Source organism: Equus quagga, chromosome 11, assembly GCF_021613505.1.
Source record: "Equus quagga isolate Etosha38 chromosome 11, UCLA_HA_Equagga_1.0, whole genome shotgun sequence".
NCBI lineage: Eukaryota > Metazoa > Chordata > Mammalia > Perissodactyla > Equidae > Equus > Equus quagga.
In genome coordinates, this window is record NC_060277.1 from 12,903,096 (window position 1) to 12,926,206 (window position 23,111).

Consider the following 23,111-nt stretch of genomic DNA (forward strand, 5'->3'; position numbering starts at 1 on the left):
ATTATAACTCACATCAAGGGTCTAGCACTGTGCTAGGTATTAGAGATACAATATGACTATGTGAGCAAGATAGACAGAGCCCTTGTTCTAATGAAGCTTGGAGAGAAGTGGGGAAGACACCTAGGATTAAATGAGGTAATTGGTGAAAAGTGCTCAGCACAGTTCCTGGTATAATACATGTTCAAACATTGTTTCTATGAATACACACAGTCGTTTCCAAACAGCCTGCAGTTCCTGGGCCCCTATGGGCCTGCATCTCCTATTGGGTGGATTTATGCGGATAGACAATGGTGTGCAAACAGATTAGGCAATGAGGTGCTTTATATGTAGACGTGTTTTTTGATTGTAGAACTTTTAATTTTTTCCACTTGGTTCAAACTATAGGAGGATATTTTGATAAGCGTATTGAGGGACCCACATTTTCTTTTGCTTTACACTCCAGTATGGCTCTGGGTAGTACTTATATGGGTGTATGACAAAAACAGAAATGGAGAAGACTTTGATGTGCGTGCTAAGAATTCTAATGAATGAGGGAACTTGCTGGGACATAAAAAATGGTGATGACAAGAAGGGGTATAGTAAGTGTATACATGTAGGAGAAGAGAGGAGACACCTTTGGAAAAGATAATGAGAAGTAAAAAGGACACCAAAAATTCCTCTAGGCCTTGAGGTTCCAAGAAAAAATACTGCCCCTGCTTGACAGACTGTAAGAAAAGGCGCCCTCAAGGGATGGCCAATCCTCAAGAAAGTGCAAAGGTAAAAGGAACACAGAGAAGAGTTTGAGGATTTTGCTAAGCAGACACTACAATTTCAACGTGGTACTGTGGCACCATTCGTGTGTACTTTTCAAGCAAAATGGAAACAATAAATTAGTCCTTGCTCCCTTTCCAACTATGTATGATATTCTGGACCAGGGAAAACTATATGTTACTTCTTTTTTCATTTTACAGAGATTATTTTCTCCCCATCTTATATATTAAGTGAGTATAGATTATTTAAAATTATCTTTTAACTCTGGGTTCAGGTTTATAAACAAAACATTTATAGACCAGATCAAGAGTATTGATCATTACCCAGGGAAGAATCAGCTGACACGATTTTCTGTTTGGATCCTTTGGGGAGGTGAGAATGTTTTTACTTGTATGTGGGAGATTTGTGCTGGTTGCACATGACATTGCACATATATGCATCTGGGAAGAAGTGTGTGTGATTGTGTGTGCGTGTGTTTATACTCATATATGTAATCAAGAGGAGACATCTATTTTGATCAGCTTAGTACTCCTTTTCACCATCTTCTGACAATAGCATCCTCCTCCTGGGATGTAACTGTCCCCCCACTTATCTAGAGGCTTCTGGTGAGGCTTCCAGTCCAGTCATTGTACCAAACCACTCAGGCCACAAGAATTGGCTTGGGCCAAAGTGCCCCCTTCTCTTGAACACAGAGATTGATGGGGGGATGGGCATGTGATCTAGGCCAGACCAATAAGGGCTCATCCCTATAATTTTTATATACAAACATTGGGAAAAGACAACTGTCTCTCTCTTCTGGAGTCATTATTTTGATTTATCTGAATGAAACTAGGGATCTCAAGCATTAACTATAACTTATCCCTCCACATGGAAAATGTCTTTATAAAGTGGGAGAGAATGAAGCAAATATATAGATAAGAACAGAGCTGAAAGATGGAGAAAGTCCTGGTGATATTGTTCACATCCCGGGATTCAAAGCTATGTAAACCCATCTATCTCGTTTTAGGAGAATAGACAGAAGAGAATTACGGTTTGTGATGAACTGGGTTCTTGTTCAAATCCCAAAAGACTAAATAAGGAAAAGAAAGCCAGCAAGGAGTAATGTAAAGAGCAGTGGGCTGAGAGTCAGAACAACTGGATTCTAGTTCAGGCTCCTCAATAATAATTCTTGTAAAAGTGGGCAAGTCACTTAGCCTTTCCAACGCTCAGTTCTCTCCTCTGTAAAATGACAAAATTAGCTCAACTATTTCTAAGATCCTTACAACTGTAAATGTACATATCTTAGACACTTCTAAACTAATCACACTTTGAAGTAAGTGTACCTGTGAGTAGGTGCCTAATAATTTTTTTCTTATAATAACATTTTCGTTTCCTTTGCTTTTAAGCTTTCTGTTAAAAAAAAGTCTGATGCTGCTAGATTAATCCAGTGGAATGTAAATGTAATCAGTGACTAAATCAAACGTGTGTGTAGTCCACAACATTTCCAAAGCAAAAACAAAATTATGTATCCTTCTAATTTGAACCAGCTGAAGTAACTGCTGATTTTTATAGTTCCAATGAAACAGTGAATGGTTAGAATTGATTGTCTCTGCAGATTATATCGCTGAGCACTTATCTACACAGAGAAACAGTGGCCCCTAAACTGAATTTAGAGGTTCTTGAAGTTTGGCATTGGAAATGCCCCTATTTGTCCTTTCACTGGGACTCAGCACTCTCAATCCATCCTTCTGACTCCCTTCTCAAGCTCATGGCAATCAATTTCATTGTCAGAGACAACTAGGATAAACTGTAATCGCTGCATGGAATGTTGTGCTGGAGAGGGTTTCAAGACTGTATCTAGGTTCATGGGAGAGGATGCTATGATAAATAAGCAGTATCTGCAAAGGGCACCATCATGAGACTGTGATGGGTATGTGCTATCCAATCGCTTACTTAATTTTGTATTCCAAATGTTATTTGTCTCTTAATAGAAAACTTTCAAATTCAATTTCTAAATGATAGGACTGAGCCTTTGATTTGTATGTAACAGGCTTCCCTACTGGGTGATACATTTTGGGACAAGAGTACTTTCTACATTATTCTTCATATCCAACCCTCTATTATACTTACTGATCATGCCAAGACAGCATGAATTTCCATCCCCAGTGTCTTTCACAACTCCAATTTGTTCCCAGCATGAAATACCACTTATATTGGTTTGAGATTCTATTCTAAACTTAGAGCCCACGATTCTTGTGTGGGATGTAAAGTTGACAAAACACGTACTTTTCTCCTAATGCAAATCCTACATGCGTTGGCTTTCAGGTAGTCAGGCTGACACTGTCGGGGGCATGTAAGACAGAAAATAACTCCTGTTAAATAAAAGGGTAAGGAGCGGGGAAAGAGGAACGGATCTATTTTGTTAAATGGAATTTTTGGAGACAGAGCAAATGGTTCTGTTTTGTTTTGAAGGAGATTAAGAATAAAAATAAAGTATTTAAAATGAGAGTGAATACACGTTAGGAGTTCAGGGAAAGCTGACAATCTGCCAGTTGTGACAACATTGAATAATATTCAAATTAATTATAATATTGAAAATGGAAAACTCTGACTTCAAATGAATAATGAATAGCAAAACCAGACACGGCTCTGAGGTGAAATGTGATTTTCATGAGGATGGGAACATTTAACATTTATACAGCAGCTCATATTCTCAAAGTCATATATCAGTGACAACTGTAAAATGCATCTTTAATTTGAATTGATGAAATTCTCTGCAGGGGTACATTCAGGTGGTAGTATACTTTCCTCCCCAAGTAAAAGGAGACCGAGAGAGACAACAGATTTGGACAAACAAATGCTTAAAAACCGCTTATAGAAATGGAAGTCCAATGAACTCATATCCCATCATTTGAAATGATTTAATTCTTGGTAGGTATGTCTCTGTTATTCATTGACATGAATATTCATAGTATGTTGCAACTCCTCATGTGTTTAGAAGTTAAGGGTAATCCACATTCTGAATGCATAAAGATTGACTTATAAATATGCACTGTAATCCTTAGATACTACTTTAAATAAAAGCCTTTTAGATCGTATATTTTCTCCAAAACTGTCATCTCTGTACTGCTCTGCCCATCTCCTTACCTTGGTTGAACTTCAGCTAAAACTTTTCTTGAAGGCCACACTTGGCAAGACATTTCAGTCCAAGTATCCACTTCTCTGCTCCAATGCTCAATCTATTAACATGGCTATGGAGAACTCAAAATAGTCCTGTGGTGATTTCATCCCTAGTAATAGGGTTTTAGTGGGATGTCACTGTCAGCCTGACTCTACTCCCTTGCAGTTAGATATGACCAAGAATCAAATTCATAGCATGGAATGGAAGCAGCAAAGCTCCATGTCACTTCCAGGCTTGACCCATACGGCCTCCTAAGGCTTTCCTCATTTTGCTAGCTGGAGCGGTCATGATAAGAACAATTTGGGAAGCCACATAAAGATGGCAGAGCTGCTCTTATCCTAAATCTCTAAATGACCCTGTGGAGAATAGCTGCCCACTAACCTGGAACATCTCCCTGGACTGTTAATTTGAGAGATGTAAGATTTATTTAGTTTGAGAGGTGTATTTGGTAGTCTTTTAGTTTTTGCCTCTTTTGTTACCCTAACTGATATAAGTCTAGCTTTGCTCCTATGAACTGTGGGTCTCTAGGCCCGGCTGGCATCTTAGAACTCTTCAATTAAGAGGCTGCCTCTCTCTTTGCCTCTGCAGCTTTTTGAAACCTTTCAAACTCTCTTCAAGATGACGTTCTAACCTCTAACTCTTTGTTTCGCAGCAGATGACATTGACTCACAGAGAAAGTAATGCCACCAGGCATGAATTCCTTTAAATTTCCCCTTTCACAACGCCCAAATTATACATATTTGTCCCAATCTTGATTCTTTTCACTTTACTAAGAATTTTATTTCTCTTTAAAAGTATTTTCCACATGAGCTCTAATTTTACCCTTCCATCTGCTTAAAGCTTTCTCTAAAGGCATCTTTTCTTTCTCCTATATCATTAATCTTTCATTCTTCATTCCTGTATTCCTCCCCTTAAAGAATAAACATGATCAAGACTCTTTGACCTTAAAAAGAAAATCTCCTACTTTACCATGTATTCCCCTCTAATTCTTAATCCATCTCACTCCTTTGCTTTTCATATAAGCTTCCTTGAGGAATATTTTAGGCTCTCTCTTCATTTGATGATCTCTCATTTGCCCACATTGTGTAATCTGTCCTCTGTATTTCTGTTGCTCCCTTGAAATTGCCTTAAGGAAACTATGATGATGACTTTGTTGATGAATCCAGTATTTCTGAAAGGTAAATTTGATCATTTCGTGTTCTTGCTGAAAACAATTCAGTGTCATCCTAAATTAGAGTTAAGTCCAGACACCTTAGTATGGCTTATAAGGCACTTAAGTATCTGGCTCTTCTTTATTCTCTTGTTTCTTCTGTAGCTTCCTTCCGAGTGCCCTCTGGCTAAATCATACTAAACAACATAGTTCATTGAGCTTAAACCTTTATAAATTTTTTGGAGTTGTTTCCTCTACTTTGGAAGTATATCCTCAATCAACTATTTATTTAAATAATTTCTGACACTTCAAGACTCAACTCCAGAATTTCCTTCCTCTTGAAGCCTTTCCTGTTGCATTAAAACTCCTTTTCTGCCAGCTGATGCATACTGATTACTCTACTCTACTCTAGAACTAATCACATTTGTATTATAACATTTGGTATATCTTTCTTACTCTCTTACTAGACTATGAACTCCTTGAAGACAAAACCGTTGTCTTATTCATTTTGGTATCATGAGAACCTAGCCTAGTGCTGAGGGCAGAGTATGGGGCTAATATATATGTTTATTGAGCAATGGAATTAATGAGTATAAGTTATGTCCTTATTTGTAACTAAGCTCACAAAGCTCTAGTTGGTACTCAGTAATGATAAGAAACTAGATATAACAGATTACATTACCGATAACACAAAACCTCAAAATGTGAAGAACAAGACGATGACATTGTGAACTTTTTCAAAATTAACAAATAGAAATACCGATTTAAACTATTTTAGAGAAATAGAAATTTGTATCTGAGAACTGGTCAGCAGACGGTTTATCTTTTATAAGTAAGGTATTTATGCTTTTACAAGAAAACAAAAAAAGCATAAATCATAAATTGCTTTAGAATAGCAACCAGGACTAGAGACTGAAGGTCACATGTGATAGACTGCTGAGGAGAAAGCAGTAATCTGAATGATGGACTCCACAGGAGCCACCTACTACAGGATATTGCAGAACCTCATAAAGAGGACACTGGTAGTGGACAGAAGCCAGATCTTCAGAGAATAGAATACCTAAAAAGGAAGGGCCATCCATTGCCATTGTTAACTGAAAACTAGATTGACGTAGGCAAGTTTCTGAGAGAATGTTCGACAATGTCAAATGTGTACAAGGAAAGAAGCCTGATATTGGAGACTCAGCTATTCATGAGTCAGAGTTAAAGAGAGGAAAGTTTTTAATTGCACTGGAATGCCTTCTGTCATTTGAAACGAGCTGGATTACACAGTTTCTAAATAATGAGATGGTAAGCCAACCTATGGAATGACTTTCAACCTTTGGTTAAAGAAATGAGCACAAGCCATTTAGAGAAAGTAATGAGGACAGAACAGAGTTTTCCATGACACAAAAAGAACACAAAACAATTTAAAATGAAGTGAATAGCAGGGTGAGATGAAGTAAGATTAATGAACTAATAGTTCAATTGAGGCTTTTCTTGTGAATCTGAAGACTAAGTTTATCAAGTGAGCTTCAGAAGAATTTCTAGGTCATGTGATGAGATTTCAAGGTCAGATGTAGGCAAACACAACCAAATGGCCCCCAAATTAACTTTTGACGTTCCTAGTTTCTTCTATATTTCTTCAATCTAAGGTTTAAAAAGCCGATATTTATTTTTTCCGTATCTAGTTTGATTTTGCTGAGACTTTTTCACCTATAAAGCTAAAAGTCAAGCATTTCTCTTGTATATTTCCTGTGCTATGCTACTTCCACCAAGGCAGTAGCTTACATTTTCTTAGCTTGACTATAAAACTTTCTTACGTGGTGACCCTCTGTCCCCCACCTCCTCCCTTTTTTCCAAATCATTGTGATTGGTTATTTACCTTAATCTCCTATTAAAATAAACCTGAAAACTTAAGTTCTCATAAAAGTCATGCCTATTAGTATTTTTAGGTACAAGTAAAGAGCACTTTCTATCTCAATTAGATATCCCACAATTTTAATTACACATTCTTTAAGCATATGATACTGTACAAAGATTTTTTTATTTCTACTTACCATCAATTCAGGTATAGGTTACTCAAGTATAAGCTGTTTTTGTCTATAAACTAAGAAACAGAAGGTCTTAAGAAGAAATTCAAAAACTTCACTTTCTCTGAAATATCACCAATCCTTGAGAAATAGGTGACTGGTGCTAAGTAGCTATTTACTCCCAATTATCTCTTCTCATTACTCTATTAAAAAAAAATTGGCATAGAACCAGATAATGTAATATAGTCTTAAAATGATTACAAAATGTTTTATTTTGTGATTTTTTGTTGGAAACCAAAAATCTTCAAAACTTCTCTGGTGGCCTCTTGAATCGCTTTACATTCTAAAATTCAATGTGAATGCAAATATCTTGCTCATGGCCAAACGTAGTATACATCTTACTGATTGTTAGTCTATGATAATAGCTGACAGAGCAGCCAGATTTTTAATAAATTGCTCTTAGGAAGAATATTTTTCTTTACTAACTTGAATATTTAGAACACCTGGTAAAAATCACAAGGAGTAATGATCAGTACAATCAGGTTGGAGAGGCAGCTTGGACTAATTGAAACATTTAATAGGAGAACAAACTTTCATGGTTTACTTGACTTGTATAGATTTCTATAGACTAGATCAGTTAATGATGCATACAGGCACAGTTGTCCTTGTAGGAAAACTGGGGTAAGTCTACCTGTGTTGATACTACAGAAATAGAAAATGTGAGAGTTCATCAGAAGCTATTACGGAGAAGAGAGAACCACCACTTTTGGGTCATGTTGCAAGAGCCCAAAGAATGGGAAACATGTCTTTAAAATGAATACCTCTTAAAAATGAACAAAGACAAAAAATAAAGAAAAAGAAAGGCAAATGTATTTTTTGTAATGTTTTGTATTTTGAATGTTCTGAAGAATTCTTAAATATTCTTAAAAGAATATCAGTTGCTTGGTTTTGGAAAGCTTTGCAGAGTTCCATTTGAAACTCAAAGATACACCTCATGAATTGAGTTTCAAATAACTTCAAAGAGTTCTAATAACTTTTCAAAATGAGAAGTATCCTGATTTCTAAGTATCTAATAAGATTCATCAACTCATCCAACAGAGGGGTCTAAAAAACTTATTATCCTGCAAACCTGTTTATAGTCTAGAATATTTTTTGCTTCTCTTTTTCTGCCTAGTATGTATAACATGAAATTAGTAACTGGGAATTTACGAGTAACATCAGTCACTGGGAATTTAGTATTCTTGCTCTTTAGTCTTATTTCAACTTTTTATTAAATAAGAGCTTGAAGTTGTATTTTTCCCCCCTGTGACTTAGCTAGTTTTATTTAGGCCCTGCCACAGGTAAATTCTTAATGAGTTACATAACCAATTATTATTTCTTTAGTTAGCTACAGCAAGACTATGAAAATGACTGACAAATGGAGATTGGAAGCACTATGTTTTCTTAAAATTGGAAGCAATGTGGCAATATTGAATGGAGATGCCTTCGGGGGCAATGTGAGGAGAGTTCTGCTTTTAGGCTGCCTCCTTCCCACCTTAGAAAGTAGACACTAACCCAGGAATCCAGGGGGGTCCTGTGAGGAGAGTGCATCTTTCCATCTGCTGGTAGACATAATTTGTCATGATCCCTTTTACCTGCAAATGGTAGTGTCTGTGACAAAGTCTACCTTTCTTGGGAAAGTTATCAGACTTCTATTGAAAGCATGTAGGCCCAGTTCCAGGTGTAGGATCTTGTATAAAATCATGAGTGTTACCTGGAATTATTTCCTGTTTTGTGAATTAAGATTGCTCACTTACTAATCTATTATTCAGCTGGTATGTGAGCACTTCCTATTGTATAAGGAATTGGGGCAGCACACAGAGACCTGCTGACATGGAGGATGTCATTTTCTATGGAAGTAGCTTTTGTAGCACTTTTCTGAATCTCAAATATTCAAACACCTTAGGTAAACTTTCTTTATGATCTCTGAAATACCATACACATTCAAGAGGTTCTGACAGCCAAAGGCAACAAGGTTGAAAGTTTAAACTACAAACACGTATCAAATTGTATATGAGAATAAAATAAAAGATGAGTATAGTCAACTCTTGATTATTCACAAATTGGCCAGAGTTTGTGATTATCAATGCCCTTTGATTCCCCTTCTCCTTGCAACTGCCAACTATTGAATATTTCTCTGCTCATTAACACCTGTCTAGGAGGGGAAGGTGAAATGCTAATCAGCCAATTTGGCTAATTGTTAGCTGCTATGATCCTTTTTATTTTATTTTGTTGAAGTTGAGGTAGGGAAAAGTTGAAATCTTTTACTAAAATGTGAGCTGTGGATTTCTAAACTTTATGTCATACTGCCCTTCTTTTACTGCATAAGTTCAGATATTTTGTTTTCAGTAAGATATTAAAGAGAATGAAAAAAATTACTAATTCATTGATCCTCAAGTGTCAATATAACCTCACATTACATATTTCTTATTGGCTAGTGCTTGAAAATCTTAATCCCCCCAAGGAAGCTTCAGGATCTAGTAGCTGCCACTTTTTATGTTGCCCTATATAAATAACTGCTCTTGCTAAGTGGATTTGGACCAATGGGGAGAAAATCAACTTGGAGAAAATGACTTAAGACTACCCTCCCCTTTGCCTGTGGTAGACATTACAGGAGCTCCCCACACCAAATAAGGGGAAGAGGAATGTTCTGAACATTAAGGGCACTAAGAATAAATCTGAGCTATCATGGATAAAATTACTTTCAACTCTTTATTTCATGTTTTCTGACATAGACCCCAAGATCTGTAATTATCTTAGGGAAACTGCGGGGGCTTAGACAATGCTCTTTAGTTTCTTTGCCTTTTTTTTTTTTTTTTTTTGCCTATCTGTCTTTGGGGCTGGAGAGCTGTGTGTTTGTGTGTGTGTGTTCCCCTAGAGTGCCAAAAAAAAAAAAGTGCTGAAGAGTCCTAGGGAGAGAGGCTATTTTTGTTCGAAGCTGATCCTTCTGCCTGAGTTACAAGTGCAGCTTGGATAGGGCTCAGGTTGTTTCCAGGGGGAGAACTCTGCAGAGAAGAGGCAAAGTTCAACGGGACAACAAAGGAGCAGCAGCAACAGCCAGAAAAACGAAGAGCCCTCACGTTTTCACACAGAACCCCCATCAGAGTTCTCGAATCCTAAAGTATTCTGCAAAGTGCCACTTGACCGGAACTTTTCGCCTGCCTTTTCCTTTCTCCAACCACCATGACTGAGATCACTGCTGAAGGTACTGCTTCCATTTTCCCATAGTACTCACTAGGAAAAAGAGGTGGAAATTGACAGTGACACTGACAGTCAACGTGTCGACTTAAAATGTTGGTTTTGGATAGTCTTGACCAATGATTCTATACGGGATCGAAGAGTGGATCTGGGAGCTGAGAGGCTGACAGATCTGTGTGTTGGATTTGGGGGAGCGAGAAGAGGTTTCTCTGAAATTTTGCATGTGGGAACTGTTCTTTGCTCTGCCAAAGGCCCCGCTAGCTAACAGTTGTCACCCACACCTCTATAAATAGCTCTGGTCATGTAACATTATGGCTGATACCTTACCTAGCAAAATTACAAGGCTTGCAAGGATGGAGACCATGATGAAATTTTAAAATATTGCATTCAGTGTTTAAACCTAGAAAAATGATTTTAAGCATTTTTGCCTTATATATTTTAAAATGGAGATCTTAAATTTGTTTTTCCTTTCTAACTAGCGTATATAAATATGCACAACACGTATATAAGATTTGTAGACAATTTAAGATATAAGTGCTCCTGCAAAATTTGCGTATGTTTTACTATTAGTGGATATTCAGAGACAAGGTTTGGAATTGCATATAATCACAGTAGATCAATATGGTGTTAAAAATAAAGCAAGTGTTCAAGGTTTGATTCTTTTTAGACATTCATGTCTTTTTTCCCTCTAAATGATAAATTTTATCTTTATATTAAAATAAATATTTTTGGTTTCAATGCTGATTCTGAAAACGCACATGCCGTGACAAACATAACTTTTAATTTGTGATCGTGCTAGCAATTTATAACGTATGTAAAAATGTAAATATAGATAAATGTAAATATATGTATTTCTTGGAATAAAAGGACACTTTAAAACAACTAAAGTATTTTGAATACAGAAACAATCCAGTTCTAGTTGGGATAGAAATTTGGGAGGTGGATCTAAAATTTGCTCTGACAGCTGTAAGCAAATCAGACAGGTGGTGCTCTCCACAGCTTCCAAGTTGAACCCTGTGCTGGTTTGTTTTTAGTCAACGACTGAAAAATAGAATGTGTGGCTTTGGCTCTTTGTGTAGAAGTGATTTCAGAGTTGGTGTTTCAGTCAATATTTATAAGGAAAAATGTCTTACTTAAACCTTCCACTGAGAAATTTCTTCTGGCACCCCAAATTAATAAAAACAATTATTGTGAGATTTCTATGTATCAGATATTTGGCTCCAGAGTTAATGTGTATTTCCTTATTTAAACCTCACACAATTCAATTCAATCAGCACTATCTCCAATTTTGCAGAAAATGAAATTATCACTCAGACGTTCAGTGACTTCCTCAAGACCAAAGCATTGCCAAGACCCCAGCTCCTTCCAAGATAGTCTGTGTTTTTTCTTTTCTCTACGAGGATATCAGGTTAACTCTTGAGCAATTTTAGTTCAGAATTGCTAACTAAATATAAATAGCATTTTTTCCTATTCCTTAGATATTCTGTGTCAAGTGGCCTTTAGTTTGTCTTAGAGAGAGCTATCTATAAAAACTTCTTGCTTAAACCTGCATGAGTTATTAAGATACCTATGAATATCCTTCCCTACCTCTGCATGGGGTGTGGACTGCCAGCTGATTCAGGAAGTCACTTGGCCAAAACATTTTTGGTTTACCTATGGATTATGCTGTGTAGACCTTAGAACTTGATTTGTCAAACTTTTTCCAGGAGAATTCCTGATTGTGAAATAGAACTTTTATTTCTGTCTTCCCCCTGTGGAGAGTTCAAAGGGTTCTGGAGTCACCCATAAAAATATCTTGAATTAGCAATAAATTAAAAATGTAAAAACACCATCTAGTCCCTCTCTGATGGTCATTTCCTACTCTCTGGCCTTAAAGGTTCATAGGATCTATGTCATCTGAACATCAATTATGTACTTTTTTCCTTTCCTGGAATGATGTATTAATCATATTTCTCAAATGGAAATTAGACTGCCAACTCAAATGAGCTTAAATTTTGAGGTTATTCCCACGGTCATTCTCTGGGGTTATCCAGTTTCTTGCACACTGCTCTACTATACACTTTTCATTTTGTCTTCATGATGCTCACTTTTTGTGCCCCAGCTACAGTAGCTTTTGTCCAGTCTGCTATAAGAGGTGTACTTTTTGTACAGGACCTTGGTACAGGTTGTTCTCTTAGTCTGGGATATTCTTTCCTTTCATTTGCTATATTTCTTTTGCCGCTACTTTTGGACACGTCACTAAAATGTACGTGCTGCATCAGTAGCCTCACGACATCTATTGATTACTCTTTCCACCCATTTATCACCAAGCAAGCAAACACCTTGTAGCGCTTAAGAAAGTTAGAGATAGCGTAGCCCCTTAGAAAGCTCTGGTCCACTGTCCTCACTTTGACTTTTGGAAAATTGAGGCTCATACAGATTATATGACTCTCCCATGGTCGTTGATAATAGGTGAGGTCTGAGGATACAGTGCATGTCTCCTGTGGCCTATCCCAGTGCTTACTCAACTATAAGACAAGGCATGCCTGTAAACCTCACCAAGTTCTTCATATAGATTTCTACTGTGCATTCCAAGCTGGGTTACTTCATCTGACAGAAGAGAGGAAGCAATGCAAGATATGGAATTGTGTTTCAGGTACACAGGGGGACATTCACTAGAACCAGGACAAAGTTGAACCCCAAAGGATTGTAGGGAAACAACGTCTTTGATTCTGGCCGTGATATATTAATAAAGATAATTATAATGGCCATGCTAATAACAATTTATCTTTATTCAGAAGACATTAAATGTCAAGCGTTGTTTGAAGCTTATTACATCATCATTTAACCCTTGGGAAAACTGAATAAGATAGATGCTTTTATTATTGATGTTCATAGAAGAGGAACCTGAGGTTTACAGAGGTTAGAATTTGCCTGAATTCACACAGCTGTATATAGTGTAGCTCGGATTCACACCCAGATCTCTGACCCCAGAGCCGTGTTGAATACTGTGTGAGACTAACAGTTAGCCTGGTGTTAATCCGGAGGTTGACAGGGGCCTATGCTAGGCCCCTCTTCTGATTTGGAGTGTGCTACGTTGAGTAGATTAGATCATGCCCCAGACTGGATTAGATTGAAACAGTGTTAAGGTTAAGACTATAAATAGCCTTGTACCTTCTTTCCAGAGGCCCAGTTATTCCTAGACTAGGGCCGAAGTTAGCTCCCTCTTCTGAGGTTCAAATGAACTTTCAACTACCAATTGCAACATCTATTTGACAGCATATATCACTATGCAAAAATACCTCTTGCGTAGTTTTGATAATGAAGTAAAGTTTGCTTAATTCTTAATAGCTGTGTTAAAAAGATGGAGACTTTACAAACTTGGGAAAATACGTAATGTTTTCAAATTGCTAGTTAACTAATATGCAGTCAAATTATGCTTTACAATAACAGCTATATAATTGTGTTCTCTGGGTCTAAGCACCTCCAAAATATAGGAAAATACAAATTTTTTTGTAACGGATTCAAGTTGGTAGAGATCCTATTTATAATTAACATTTACTAGAAGACAAATAAAACTTTTTCTTTTAAAGTTCTTAAAGAAGAAGGTATGTCAAACTCTCAACTTCTGAACTATGACATAAACGAAGGGTCCAGGAGAAGGGTTATTGTACCATGTGTGGAATTTTTTCCTTGCTATTCATTCAGCTACATTTCATTGCTTATGTCACAATCCTATGAGAGGATTTGATATTCAAAATTTAGAGGAAAAATGGTTATTTATTTTATGCACACCACTGCTTTGACGGACTATAGCACTCGAGTACTTATTGTTGCTCTCAAGAGATGAGATCAAGAATTCGGAGCCAGACTACTTAACAACCGTGCACAGAAATTCGATCATGTAGAGCAACAGATGGCGAAATTAAGAGACAGAGGTTGCCCAACCTATATATCTGTGTTTTTGTTGCCAAAACCAAAAGAAGTTACATTGGCTTAAGTAGAGATGACTTGGGGGTGGGAGGAGGAGGAAGATGATGAAGCAGTATATTCAAACCCTAATCGCTTACAGGTTATGTTCTCTTGATCAAGAAATCAATAGACCGCATGTAGAATATCATTTTTAGTTCCAGGAACACATTTTAAGATTAACATTGACAGGCTAGTAAATTTGGAGAAGGAGGACCATGATGGTAAGAGGGACAGTCAAAGGAAAAGATTGGTGCACAGGTCAAGTAGAAGACTGGGCTTTTTCTCTGTGAAGCACTAGGGGGCAATGCAAACTCCCATAAAAGTCTGGAAGCCACCAAAAGGGAAACTGTTGGCAAAATATAAGGCAAAGCCTAACCAACCATGAAAATAATACCTATGGGGGCCGGCCCAGTGGCATAGTGGTTAAGTTTGTGTACTCTGCTCCAGCAGCCCAGGGTTCACCAGTTTAGATCCCAGGCACAGACCTACACACTGCTCATCAAGCCATGCTATGGTGGCATCTCACATACAAAATAGAGGAAGACTGACACAGATGTTAGCTCAGCAACAATCTTCCTCAAGCAAAAAGAGGAAGACTGACAACAGAGGTTAACTCAGGGCCAGTCTTCCTTGCCAAAAGTAAAAACATTTTTTTAAAAATAGCTAGAACAAACTCTTTTGACTCAAAAAAAAAAGGGGAGGAGAGAGGGGAAAGAAAAATAGAAAAAAAATGAAAGGAAAATAACACAATCTCCAATTTTCAAGAAGTGGAGGGACGAAGAATATGCTAAAAACTCCACCATAGCACGCAGGCAGCAAAGGCCAGCCCACGGGAACCTCTACAGCACAAACCACCCAGCTCCTTCAAATAAGTTACTGGGAACAAAAAGAGATGCCAAGGAAGCCACAGACCTAAAAAAAATGTAAAAATAGAGCAACCCGTCACAATGTGTAGAATTATTAGATCACACTGTAAAGAACCTTAAAAAAATGACGAAATGTTGTAAATTTGATACACTCTGGATGCTAAAGGACATTAATGAATTATCATATTTTTAGTGGGGTAAACTTATTGTGGTTATATTTTAAAACTACTTACTATTTGGAGATACTCAAATATGGATGAGATGATTTGGTGTTTAAAATTTGCTTCTAAATAATCTGCCAGAAAGGAAAGTCGAGGGGGTGTGGCTAGAGCAGGATTGGCCATGACTTGGTTATAACAGGGGCTGGTGGTGGGTACAGGGGGTTTCATTATAATACTCTGTCTACTTTTGTAAATATTTAAGCTTCTCCATAAGAAAGAGTTAAGGGGAAAAAAAGAACAGAGTTGATGTTTTCAGTAAAGTAAATTGTAAGAATTTATTTTTGTAATACATATAGGTCAGTGAATCTACTGGCCACCAAATTTATTTGTACGTGCAAATTACTCCCTAATTAAACAGTCTGTTGTTATTGAAATGGAAACCAAATATGCCTGTATTAAGACAGAGGGGTCAAGAAATGTACTTTACATTTTTAATAGCAGACTTAGAAATAACAATTTTAAAATATATCCATTATTATGTGAGAATACATTGGTTAGTTTAATATCATTTCTCAAGATTATTAGTGACATTAATTAGACACATTAATTAGCAACAGATCATTTTTTGAGACAGTACATGTAAAAACCTGAGAAAAAATGAAAAACCTAAGGAGTCAATATGATGCAAGGAAAAATGGTTCTAAAAAATGCTGTGGTCAGGAACATCATGTTTATTGACAGGGTATTAAGTGCCAAGGTCTTGCATGAATATTTGTTTTAAATGTCACAGAAACTCCAGGGTAGGCCCAGTGGCGTAGTGTTTAAGTCATGTGCTCTGCTTCTCTCCCCTGGGGTTCATGGGTTTGGATCCCGGGTGCGGAACTACACACTACTCATCAGGCCATGCTGTGGCGGCATCCCACATTCAAAATAGAGGAAGATTGGCACATATATTAGCTCAGGGCCAATCTTCCTTGCTAAAAACAAAAACAAAAAAAATCACAGAAATTCTGAAAGGCAGGAATCAAATAAACCTGATCAATCTAACTCTAAAACTTTTTGATCTTTGCTGCTCAAATTGAATTTAGAAAAAGAAAAGAAAAGCAGATTGTGAAAACCAGTGTCCTATATATAGGTCATTGAAAATCAGAGAGAAAAAATAGTGCAGAGCTGAAAGAAGGCAGCATTCAAATAATTAAAGGCAGTTTTGATGGAGTAGAAAGTGTGTGGAATCTCAAGTGAGAAATCCTGTTCAAGCACTAGTTCCCGTCCTTAACACATGTGGCCTGGGCAGGATGAGGGCCCTCCTGGGAGAGCCCATAAACTACTGGGTGAATCTTGATTAATTGTGAATAATATGACCAAAGGCTTTTTTTCACCTTTTTATAAGATCGTGCTACATGGCAAATAAAGTTTATATTTTTTTTAACTGTGCAAAGCATCCACGATGCAAAATCTGCAGCAAATATGTCTTTGCAGAGTCAGTCCTAGCTGGGTTCCGTTAAGAAGCTTTTTCTTGTAGCTTTTGTTATTTGCAACAGTGACTCTTTTTCCTCCTCAGCCCTTTAGCACACTGTACCCATAGAAAATGTTCTGTTTGTCAGCTTAAATGCTTCTGAAGTTTTTCCTGTTTCTTTTTGGTCATCATTGTGACTATAATGTAAAAATGGTGCTACTTTTAAAATGCAAAAATGAGTAGAGGCTATTCAGCTATTATTCTAAAGCCTTAGGAATCCTTAGAGACTTAGCCTGCAATGCTGTTTGCATTAATTTTTAATCAGTTAGCAATATTTAATATGAGAGAAACATAAAACGGGGCAACTAAGCAATTTTTAAATCGTCTATGTTGACCTTGGGTTGAACATATCAATTTGAAAAGAGAATGCATAGATGGTTAACATTTTCCAGTTAAACTTTTGATTTCACAGTTATGGACTTTAAAATATCATTATTTTCACTTCTTCCTTCAAATATAAAGAAATCCTTTGGGGATATGGTTAATATATTTTAAAAATCCATATTCTCTAAGGTAACACATTGAAAAAGAGAAAATTAGGAAAAACCCCTCAGCTGGTAACTATGCTTTAGCATCCTACAGTAATTCCAAGTTTACGGAGTTTAGGTTCTGTTCAACTTAAAGTTCTAGAAGATCAACAAACTTAAGTGTTTTGCCCTCCTTGATTCTCATTTTCTCTGGATAATATGAGTGCCATGCATAATTTCTGATAGGAAGTGCTTACTTGCCCCAAGTGAGGGTTATGCAGAGATACATGAACTTCCTGGTCCAAAAAGATAGTATTTTCCATCTTCAAAGGAAGTTAAAAAGAATATCCCCAGCAAATGTGTAATGAATCAAGTCCCGCTCCTCTCTGTATAAGTTATGCTCTATAAACATCAAACATCTCCACATCTCTGTGCCCGAAGTGAAGCTGTCAAAGGCACACGGAATTTACGATTTTGAGGGATCCTTTGGTATGTAAATGAGCTGTTTCCTCATAATCCACAGAGTCCATCTCACTTATAATGTACTTAGATATTACATTTAAATATATACGGTTTAGATATTTTCTAATTTGGTGTCTGTGGCAGGGGCTGGGGCATGTGGTCTTCACTTAAACAAGTTAAAGATAAAATCTTTTAACCTGGAAGAACAAAGATAATTTACTTTCAGCAACTTCTTTTTACAGGGGAAACGTGGTTTTATTCAGACAACATGAAGCTAGAATCCCTTGGGGTAAATTGGTTTTATCCTTGCTCCTTATTTGCTGCATCTTTCTCCTCTTCCCATCACAGGTGACTGAAATGTTGAGAAAAACAAAAGAAACAACTCAATATTTAAACCTTATTTTTAAAAGTGTTCACGGGTATTGGTGAGCTTGTGGATGTGAAAGAATCAGTTTCTACTTATTTATACTTTCAAAATACACTTTTAGCAAGGTTTCCTTGGAAAATTTATTGCTAGCTTTTAAAATAAAATCATCATGTGATTAAGAGAATTTTCTGTTTGTGCTAGACATTTAATACAACGTCAAGGTTATATTAAATGTTATATTACAAAAGGTTATATTACGAAAATGGTAAATATAGAGTGGCACTTCTGTGACATTCAGTGCTGGAGCTATTATTTTTGTCCTAGGTTATTCTTATTTTACTTATGTATAATTGCTTGCAGAAAAAACGTGTACTATAAAATCTCTAAGTTATCATTGTGTCGACGAAAATAATCCATATCCAATCTATAAATGAAAATTTGGGTGAGTTTATTCTGAGCTTAAATCTGAGGATTATAACCCGGGAGAGTCTTTCCACAAAGCAACAGAGCACTCCAAAGAAGTGGGGGTATAAGGGTGGTTATATACCCTCAAAGAGGATGTTTCACATAGGATTGAAATGTCCCTTTTACAATAGTCGGGAGACTGCTCTGTCGGCACAGCGATTGATGGAAATAGCAGGTAGGTCTTCTGTCTCTGTGAACACAGCAGGGTGGCAGTCTGTTGTCTCCAGCTGGGTGGTCACAGGTGAGCTGGGAGGTGAGTGCAGCAATCAGTTCCTAGCCTAAAGAAAAATGCTAATGTTGGGGGGAAGTTGCATCTTTATCTCAAGGGCCTTTGTTCTGGCCAAAGGAAATGTCTAAGCAGATATGCAATGCGTGCTCAATAGCCAGTCAGGCCCTTTTGGAGGAAAAAAAAAAGAAGTCAGGCCGAATTAGGTTTATACCAAATGGCTTCCTCATATACTCCAATATATCCTATTGCTTGCCATTTTTATTTGTCAATTGTATGATGAAACGTCAAGCTTGTGAATTTAAATCTGCAGAAGTATTAGGTGTTGCATTTAGAGAAAAGCAAGCAAACAAAATAGATCCATTTGGAATATAAGAAAATTTTAGACTCTATAGTATTAGTTACCAAGTAGATTTATAAAGCAGTAGGTCATATCAGAGGTTTAGTTGTAGTCAATATTTTACCACCTATTATGAATCAGGCCAAATGTCAGGCAATGGTGACATGAAAATGAATAACTTTAATATAGTAGATTGAAAAACAAGCAGGAAAGAGCAAAAATAATCATAAGAATGAAGACTGGACAGATTTAAAGACATGTAACTCCAGTTTGGATTTATGAATGACAGTGTTTAATTTAGTTGAACAAAGTTGTGCTATTGTTCATAAATCTTATGATTAGTGAGCACACGTTGAAACTGGCTGAAAATAACTTTAGAATGATAAACAGTGTTCTATTCTTGACTCTGATAATTTGCAGTGCACATGCCATTGGTGGGAAGGTGAAATGACTGGCCAAGTTGTGAGAGGATCGAGAGTAGGTTTGATCAATGTAGAGATGAAGGAAAAAGAGACAGGAGGCAGGTGAAAATTAGTGGTCTGTGGGATGAAGCCCTAGGATGACCAAGGTGCAGAATTACCCAGCTCAGAAATTGGGTAAAAATTCTCGTTTAAATACTCTATTTTTATTAAGGCACCCTATTGCTATCATACTGAAAAGGTTGAATGTCTCATGTTCCTGATTTATTTTAGACTACTGGTTTATTATGATACCTAGTTTTTTCCCTCCTATGTGAGTGTTCTCCCATTATTTGTATTTCTGTTGCTGCTTTTGATCCCCAAATACTCTACTTTGAGCTTAGTTTTTATTTATGGAGGACTATTTCTAATACATGAAGAAATAATGAAATAATACTGTCAGAGGTATTCACTAAATAAGTTTCTTCAGGTTAGTAATGAGAAAATCAGCTGTTAAAAACTAATTCGGGGGCTGGCTCAGTGGTGGAGTGGTTAAATTTGGGTGCTCCACTTTGGTGGCCTGGGGTTTACAGGTTCAGATCATGGGCGTGGAGCTATATACCACTCATCAAGCCATGCTGTGGTGGTGTCCCACGTACAAGATAGAGGTAGATTGGCAGAGATGTTAGCTCAGGGTGAATCTCCCTCACATACACAAAAAAACACCACTAAGTCTATGGTGAGTGTTGTTCTAAGTATTATGAAAACTATTGTTATAAGCCAGTGGACTTGTCAAGGTTTCCTATAAAGGCATTGCTTTAAGATTGAAGCAAAGCAAGAGGATTTTCAAGATGCTGTGGAAAGGCTTTTATCAAGGAAAGAATGAGGAGACATGGTCCTGAGTCTGAGGTTCAGAAGATGTGGCCAGGAGCTACCTAGGGTAGCAGAAATGACTAGATTAAAGCAGTAAGTCAGCAGAAACCTCTAGAGAATGTTCATAGTAACTGGAAGAGTTATATTAGAAATAATAATTTGACAGTGCCAGAAAACTTTAGCTATCTCTTGAATTAAGTAGACCAGGTTTTAATTTTCAGCTTCTGCCCAGTCTCTCTCGATTCGAAATGCCTTGTAGGTCTTGGTTATAACCATCATCTAGCATGGGTCTCTGCTTTTGAGTGACATAGGCTCTCAAAACCCGGGTGTTTGGGAACACGATATCTTATCTTTGTCCCTCACTCTGTCATTCGTCTGTGGATGGAGAACAACAAAACCGCTGAGACCTTGAAAGATATCGATTTGCTTCATAAGTACTAACTTGTGTATATTTTGGGTGTTTGCTTTTGTCAGTAACTGTGTTAAGTCTGAGGATGAAATGTGAAATATATATAAATATAGCTCTCAAGAAAAGATGAAATTATTGTATAAATAACTATATCATAGGCTGCCAGTTCTTCAGTTTTCGAAAAGAAGTACAGATAAAATTATACATAAAAACTGTGAGATAGATTCCGTGGTTTCTCATCACTCAAGTTTAAGATACACAACTTTTACACGTATGAAAAAACTAGAGAATGAACTAATATACAACAAATAAATCGAGTGTTATGAAGTATGATTATCAGGGAAATCTGAGAAGCAGGAGCACAGATGGACTTGGTTATCATGAACTGGCAGAAAGGAGTAGAACTTAAAACTGGAAGCATATTTCTAAATGAAATGACAGGAACATAAAGGAGAAGCAAAGAATTAAGTTTTTACCAATATCCCTAGATCCTAAAAGTTTCAGGTTAATTTATTCAACAAACAATTATTTGATATTTTTTCACTAAATAAATATCTTGGCTTCAAGCTTTACAGCGGGGAATCAAAGATGCAGGAGACACATTCTATAGGCATTTGGGGCAGAAGAATTTGTCAGAAAGGTCCTTCCCAGAAATTTCAGGATAATTAGCATACAGTAGCGCCCCTTACCATAGTTTTGACTCCACAACAACCCCAGGTATTTTCCTATAGGGGTGCTAAGCCACACGCCAGTTAACAACCAAGAGCCTAAGACAAAGGTGAGCATGGGTGCCAATGGTTGTGAAGGAGGTAGGGTCAAAGAGCTCAACTATGAGAATCTCCTGGCTTACTTATCTTCCAATTTTACACAGGAGGCTCTTTTCATGTCCATGTTAGAGATTTGGATTGATAAGGTCTTTTTAATCTTCTCCAGCCCTTTACCAACTAAGAGTTAGTACACTACATATAGCCATCTAGTTCAATGTTTAGAAAGTTATTTGGGATAGAATGAAATCCTCACTGAAATATAATGATATTTGTCTGCCTTGACTTGGTTTTTATAATTCTATAGTAGAAAGAAAAAAAGTTGATAATTTTAAGGAAACGTGGGACAAAGAGATTTATAAGCCAAACAGAATGACACAATTCCCCCTGGAGAAAAATCAGTGAAAGGTGATGGCTTATTTTCTGTGTCCTTGAGCCAATGAGTCAAGAAGTAACAGCATAATGTGAGGAGAGGCACAGGTGGAAGTAGGTTTGCTGGGTAAACTGAAACAGTACTTTGCAAAATTGCCTCAGATAGTTTTACAGAAGCTCAATAATGAACTTGAGAATGGATTACATTTCTTTACTTGACAGTCACCCTATCTTGTGACGTGTTGAACTCTACATGTCTGCTTAGAGTACCTCCCATGTTTCTTTAATCCTTTGCAACACTACCAAAATGACAAATGTGTTTTTTAATCTTGTAGGAGCTCACTAAAATGAAGTCATTAGGTAACACTGACCTAGAAGCCAAAATGTCCAAGAAGGCTTCTCTACAAGTGAAAACAAATTAGATAACTGTGACAACTTTTGAACAATACTGTTCCACTTGTTTTTTAAGGGACCAGCCACCTTATCAGCTCAGTGTGAAAAGAAATATTATGAGTCATCACAGCGTTTAAAATATTTTTAATTTTTTCTTTAAAATTCTTCTTGTAAAATAAAGGCAACGAAAGCTGCATAAATCATACATTTGTGTATCATTTACTAAACAGTAATGGAATTGGCATCCACATGACCAACACTTGGATCAGGAAACACTATTTCCATCCCCTCTGAAGCATATTCCCATCTGCTCACCCACTGACTGACTCCCTTTGGTTTTACTTCCCAAGCAAGACCCCTCTTTCTGCAGCTCCTCTCTCCACAGGGAGCAACTATGTTGACTTTTTGATAACAATCTTCTCGCTTTGCTTTACAGTTTTATGACCTCTACATCTATAAACAATATAGTTTAGTTCTGCCAAGTTTGTTCTTTATATAAATGGAATCGCACAGCAGGTGTTATTCTATGTCTTGCTGCATTAATTCAACCTGTGTTTTCTAAGACTCACCTGTTTTGTTGTGTGTAGCTATAGTTTATGTTATTCTTCTTGCTGCATGATTATTCCGTTATATGAATGTCATAATTTATTTATATTCATTGGAAATCTTTTAAATTGGAGGCTTTAAGAACAATACTGCTATGATCATTTCTATTCTTTTTAGTTTTGATATTCCATAATTCTGCCATCAATGTATGTTTATTTCATGGCAC

General features: G+C 36.9%; 1 protein-coding gene across 1 annotated transcript in view; it reads left to right on the forward strand.

Moving 5' to 3' along the window:
• The first annotated feature begins 10,045 nt into the window (after window positions 1-10,045).
• TRDN (triadin) overlaps window positions 10,046-23,111 on the forward strand; it is a 390,616-nt gene continuing 377,550 nt past the window's right edge. Inside the window, exon 1 of the mRNA XM_046675186.1 lies at window positions 10,046-10,316. Within this exon, the coding sequence (XP_046531142.1) occupies window positions 10,295-10,316 (22 nt within the window). The 5' untranslated portion in view covers window positions 10,046-10,294. The remainder of the gene's footprint in view (window positions 10,317-23,111) is intronic.